The sequence below is a fragment of the Engraulis encrasicolus genome, chromosome 20, assembly GCF_034702125.1.
Source record: "Engraulis encrasicolus isolate BLACKSEA-1 chromosome 20, IST_EnEncr_1.0, whole genome shotgun sequence".
Lineage (NCBI taxonomy): Eukaryota > Metazoa > Chordata > Actinopteri > Clupeiformes > Engraulidae > Engraulis > Engraulis encrasicolus.
This window is the reverse complement of record NC_085876.1, coordinates 50,979,313-50,985,746: the sequence shown is the minus strand read 5'-3', so window position 1 is coordinate 50,985,746 and position 6,434 is coordinate 50,979,313. Positions and strand designations below refer to the sequence as shown.

Below are 6,434 nucleotides of genomic sequence, written 5' to 3'. Positions count from 1 at the left end.
TAGTAGTGAACTTTCAATGTCTATTACAGCGTGCCACAGGAGGTAAGGCGTGCATTAAGGGGCTACGGTTCTCTGCAATGTCATAGCAATGTTATGATGTAGTTGAGTATTTTCAGGAAGTAGTGAATAGGCCGGCCGGCGAGCGACCCCATCTGCTGTAAGAGGCTACATAGGTAGCCAATACACTCAGGGCTTTTTCTGTAAAATTTTTGGTATGACAGAGCGCCAGGGGGGTCACCACCATGGAAGGGGGCAATGGCCCCCTCTTTGGGAACCACTGTGGGACACTAAGTAGACTGAGTGGGAGAAAATGTTGTGTTTTTGAGATGCAATTTCCTAGCCTAGCGCAGCCAGACCCGTACAGCAAAAAGCTGTACCAGGGTCTAGGAGGGCTGGGCAGCAGTGTGGGCGGGATAAACGGTTGCTTCAGCACTCAACGTCACGCAATTGGATGGCAAACAACCAATCCCCACACACTTCTGTGTAACGTCACAGCTGTCTTTCACAACGTACACGCCCCTTTGTAGTTGAAGCGGCAACTTCGAGCCGTCGTAGCAGTGAATTCGTGTGATGACCACAGCCACAAACAAGTGTCCTAATAAATCGAGTTTTCACTTATACAGTTCAAAAATGCATCGTTTTCAACCACATGGCCCTCCTTGATCAATCAGCGAAATGTCGAGCAATTTGGGGCTTGTTAAATGGTTATATTTATGATTGTTGTCAACATGGCATGTTCGGTGTTAGCTAGCTAGCTGTATACCCATAACTAATACATGGCTAGCCGCTAGCTCGGTAGACTAGGTGTCATTCCCATCTATTTAGTAAGCGACTTACAGACTTTCAAAGCTCCCAAATGTCTCGTTTTTAATGACATGGATCTTATTAGAATTTGGGGCAGGCATATAATACAAGGCTGGATACCTAGCTCTGTGACGACAGGTTAGCTAGCCACTAGCGAGGGCCTCCTTGTAGGTGAAGCGGCAACTTCCAGCCGTCGTAGCAGTGAATTCGTGTGATGACCACAGCCACAAACAAGTTTCCTAATAAATCGTGTTTTCACTTATACAGTTCAAAAATGCCTCGTTTTCAACCACATGGCCCTCCTTGATCAATCAGCAAAATGTCGAGCAATTTGGGGCTTGTTAAATGGTTATATTTATGATTGTTGTCAACATGGCATGTTCGGCGTTAGCTAGCTAGCTGTATACCCATAACTTTCCCTGATTGTCGCTCCCAACGCAGGACGCTCCCCGGTCAGCTCGCTCCCGCCAGACTATCGATCCCACCGCCATATAACGGAGCTAGTTATCTTTTTGATGTTAGTTTTTTGTTTCTAACCCTAGTTTTTTGTTTCTAAGCCTAACCCTAACCTGGATACCTAGCTCTGTGTTGTTGACGACAGGTTAGCTAGCCACTAGCTTGGTAGACTCGGTGTCATTCCCATCTATTTAGTAAGCTACTCAAAGACTTCCAAAGCTCCCAAATGTCTCGTTTTTAATGGCATGTGTCTTATTAGAAATTGGGGCAGCAATTTCATTCTACACCTACAGTAGTGGTCTGATATTAGCGTGTGACTATCTGGTTCTGTAAAATGCTCAACTTAGCTTACCGAGCAGAGTTTAAAACATCAAATGATCAAATGGTAATGTGTTGAGATCTATTTGTGTCCCATAAATTCATGGTGTATTATTACATCAATCCATGTCAGCCATGAAATGTATTATCATCCAGACTTTTTAAAGTAAGTAGCACGGACGGACACCATGCTTCATCTTAGAAAGTTTCCTGTTTACTAGGTAGCCCGGCCCCCCTCGCGATTTGATTGGCCCTGTCATCGGATAACTTTCAGCCTCGCAAAACGACCGGGGTCCGCTAGACTGCCCCCGGGAGCAAATTCAATTTGCGGTCGCTAGGGGCGTCTAGATTTCTAGGCTAGCAATTTCCTGCATTCTAATCAATTTTAGGGTGTCGAATGGCAAATCCCATCTGACATCTCACTCCCTCAACAATTTATTTCTATTATTTTGTTTATTGAGTTTGACTTGACAAAGATTTCAAGCATTTTCAAGCATTTAAAAAAAAGTCAAGCACTTTCACAACCTTGAAAACACTGAATTTAAATTCAAGCATTTTCAAGGAATTCAAGCACCAGTGGGAACCCGTGTGTGTGTGTGTGTGTGTGTGTGTGTGTGTGTGTGTGTGTGTGTGTGTGTGTGTGTGTGTGTGTGTGTGTGTGTGTGTGTGTTTGTGTGTGTGTACCTCTCCCATGCATCCTTCCTTCTCCATGTACTTCTTGACGTGGTGCCATATTCGACTCTTGGGCAGGAGGTTTCCTCCGGTGGCCTGCTCAAACTTCTCATAGCAGCCGTACTTCTTTAGGGCCAGGTCCAGGATACGCACCGCCTAGACACACACACACACACACACACACACACACACACACACACACACACACACACACACACACACACACACACACACACACACACACAGACACACAAACACACATACAAGCAAATACTTCTTTAGAGTCAGCTCTAAGATGTGCACTGCCTAAAAACACAAACACACACACACAAACAAACACACACACACACACACACACACACACACACACACACACACACACACACACACACACACACACACACACACACACACACACACATACGTGCGCACAAACCAAAAGGGACCCAAGCCACTCTCAACAGCAGAGGGAGACTCACTCAACTGTACAACATTCAGATCACCCTGAAATCATGTCCCTCTCTCTCCCTTCACAGATGAACAGCAGTAGACAGATGACATAACATCATAACATACAAATCCTCCCCTTCAGGCTACTCTATAAGAATTATTATTATTATTATTACATAATCATTTTATGCTGAGCCTGAAATGCCTGAGTCACATCTACTATTGAAATTCAAAGTGAGAGCTGTCTCTCTCTCTGTCTCTTTCTCTGTCAATCTTTATGTCTGTCTCTTTCTCTCTCTCTCTCTCTCTCTCTCTCTCTGTCTCTTTCACTGTCTGTTAGTCTCTCTCTCTCTCTTCCTTCATCATGAACTTCATTGGAAGTGTACATGTCACTTCCATGTAGAGTGAGGGAACTCTAACGGACTGTGATGGAGAGTGGAATGGAATACAGTGGAATGTGGAATGCAGAACACGGAATGCTGAGCGCGGAACCCGGAGTGTCTCTTTGATTACTATGTCTGTTCTTGAGTGCTGCCCTGGTGCCCCGCGGGCTTCTGGGTAGTCAGCTCTCGCTGCATGTGATGCATCAATACTCTCCACCACAACAGACCACTACAGCTCTCTTGTAGTCACAAAGGAAATAATACAAAAAGTCCACAACACAAAGATTTAATGGTACAACATTTCTAACATTCAGGGGCTGTTCATGCATACCCGGGTATTTTGATAAATGAAGACCTTTCCCTAAATTTGGGCCTTTCATTTACACACAAACGGAGTTAGAGGTTTTTCCTCTAAAAAATAAGCTTAAAAAAACTCAGGCAAAAGTGGATAAGTGGAAAAGTTTTTTTTATCCCCGGTTAGCGTTTGTATATAAACAGAGATAAACGGAGACTTGAATGGCACTCTCCTTACTGCGCACAGGCTTTTAACGTTCATGACAGCTCTCATCAGCATATTTATGCGCATTTGCCTATGGTGAGATTGTGAACGAAAATATTTTGGTAAGTGTAGAGAAGGAAATTGCTAGTTTATCTAAAAATACCCGGGTATATTTGGATAAACGAACATTTTTCTTCTCTATGCTACACAAAATATTTTCGTACATACCCTAAAACACCCCCTCAGTCCTTCCAATCAAGTGCACTCTCGCAGTCAGCCACAGTCCCACACCACAGTGGACACAGGGTGCAGCAAACCCTCACATGCTCAGAGCATTAACTAAACTAAACCATTACACTTGGTCCAGAAAGACAGATGCTGAGGCACTCAAGGTTGCAATTTTTTTTACTTTTTTATTTGGCCTAAAATTAAAAAAAAAAAAAATTGCAACCTTGAGTGCCTCAGCATCTGTCTTCCTGGACCAAGTTTGAGAGCCCCTACACTGATGAGCACCAAGGAAAAAAGGTGAAGACCCAGAAGCACTCCAATTACCTGCTTGTGGTTTAAACCATTATACTGTATGGATAGAATGGCTTTTTTATGTGTGTAAGCATAGAGGGTCTTAATCAGCGTGGGATTGTTTTTCACTACCTGTACAGTACAGCACACTTTCATTTTTTAGAATTTTTTAAATAGAATTGATTGAGTTTATAATAATAACAAAAGAAAAATCCAGCAATATTGGTTCATTTTATCAAGAGCACATGTGTTGTTTTAACCGAAATAGGTCTCAGCTTTGAAACAGATTGTGTCACTGCACTGGTTCAACACATTAGTGAAATTAGCACTTGCCCTTGGCCCAACAGGAGGGGAGACAACATGGTACTCAAGACGCCTGTGGAGACAACATGGTACTCAAGACGCCTGGGAAGACTCTGTGCCAGGTATGCATTTAAGGATTAAGAAGGAAAGAAAGGAAGGAAGAAAGGAAGGAAGACGAGAGAGAGAAACGGTGTGTGTGAAGGGCAGATGAATGGAGATTAAGGAGAGGAAGAAAGAAAACCCCTGGGATCTTTTCACCCGGTTCCGTTCCCTGTTCAACACTCTATCTCTCGTTTCCTCCTCAGCGCTGTGGGTGACAACCTGAGACTGCCCTTGAGAGGAGAGCTAGCCTACTGTCACTAGGCTGACCTCACAAACACACGTCAACCGCACAACTCACCGGGAGAGCAGAGCTAGCCTACTGTCACTACAACACAGAATGGCCTCACAAACACACAGCAAACATAAGTTACACAACTCACCTAGAGAGAAGAGCTAGCCTACTGCAGAGGTGGAACGTAACTGTGTATTTTTACTTTGTGACTGTACTTAAGTCGTTTTTTTCTGGAATTTGTACTTACTTGAGTAAAAGTAAAAATGCAGACTTTTACTTTTACTTACCGGTAGTTACATTTTTTGACAATTACTTGTACTTTCTACTCCTTACATTTGTAGAAGAAGACTTCGTTACTAGTTACAGTACATTTATCCAAGGTTTTCCTGTTGTGTTTCATGGATATTTGAGTAGCCTCAGCTGCGGGCAGGGAGGCGGGACCAAGCCCCTCTTCCAAACTGACACCCAGACAGAAAAGATACTTTAAAAAACATTAACAGGACTCCATAGTCATGTTCAAATAGAACCGAAAACCGTTGCAGAAACTTTTTCCTATTGGATCAAGTAGGCAGACATGGAGAAAGACAGCCATTGCGCGAGTAGGCCTACTTGTACTTTTGTACTCAAAAAGTATATTTAAAAGTTAGTACTTAGGACTTTTACTTAAGTACATTGTTGGTGTACAACATTTACTTTCACTTGAGTAATTTTTTCGCAGGGTACTTCTACTTTTACTTAAAGGGACACTGTGTGAGATTTTTAGTTATTTATTTCCAGAATTCATGCTGCCCATTCACCAATGTTACCTTTTTCATGAATACTTACCACCACCATCAAATTCTAAGTATTCATTATGACTGGAAAAATTGCACTTTTCATACATGAAAAGTAGTGTTGCACCGATACCGATACCAGTATCAGCCGGGGCCCCGATACTGCACTAAAATGGTGGTATCGGTATCGGCCGATACCAACAAATAGGGCACCGATACCATTTACAGATGCTAGTATGACAGTTAAACGGAGCCTTGATCTTAGTTATTTTATATCATAGGTATTTAAAAGTATAAAAAAGTTCTACTGAAGTAGGCAGCAGCCTGACAAAGCCATAATAGCAATGATGTTACATCCAAGTAGTAGCCTATATAACTTTTCATATATACCGGTAGGCCTGGGCGATATGGACAAAAATGTATATCACGATATGGATTATTTTATATCACGATAGCGATATGTATCACGATATAGCCTTAAAAAAAAAAAAAAAAAAAAAAAAAACATAGTCAACCAGTTTGACGGACAGGGTCGAAAAAAATCTTTCACCGCCTGTTTTCACCGGTCATCTCGTTTCCCAATGTGAGAGTCCCACAAACCAAGAACACCACAGATGCGCAAATTGCGGCCATAAACAGCAAGGTTCACGTTAGCCAACTGTGGCCGGACATTGGCATGAATGACCGGCAAAATAAAATGTGACTGAACAAAAAGTCTGACAAAAAATGACTGTAATTAGTCAGTAAATTATATTAGTGCATTTTTAATAGGCCTACTTAATGTTACAAAATACCAGTAGGCCTAATATGAAACTGAACAAAGCTGAAAATATTTGTGAATAGCCTATGTAAGAACTTGTTATAAACAGCACGCAATAGCCTATTGCTTGCTCTCGTCCCCACCAGCGTTGTCCCCAACCACG

The 6,434-nt window shown here is 42.5% G+C and overlaps 1 protein-coding gene across 1 annotated transcript in view; it reads right to left on the bottom strand.

The window, feature by feature from the left end:
• LOC134436735 (putative tyrosine carboxypeptidase MATCAP2) overlaps positions 1-6,434 on the bottom strand; it is a 38,643-nt gene that overhangs the window by 12,324 nt on the left and 19,885 nt on the right. Inside the window, exon 4 of the mRNA XM_063186078.1 lies at positions 2,263-2,406. Within this exon, the coding sequence (XP_063042148.1) occupies positions 2,263-2,406 (144 nt within the window). The remainder of the gene's footprint in view (positions 1-2,262; positions 2,407-6,434) is intronic.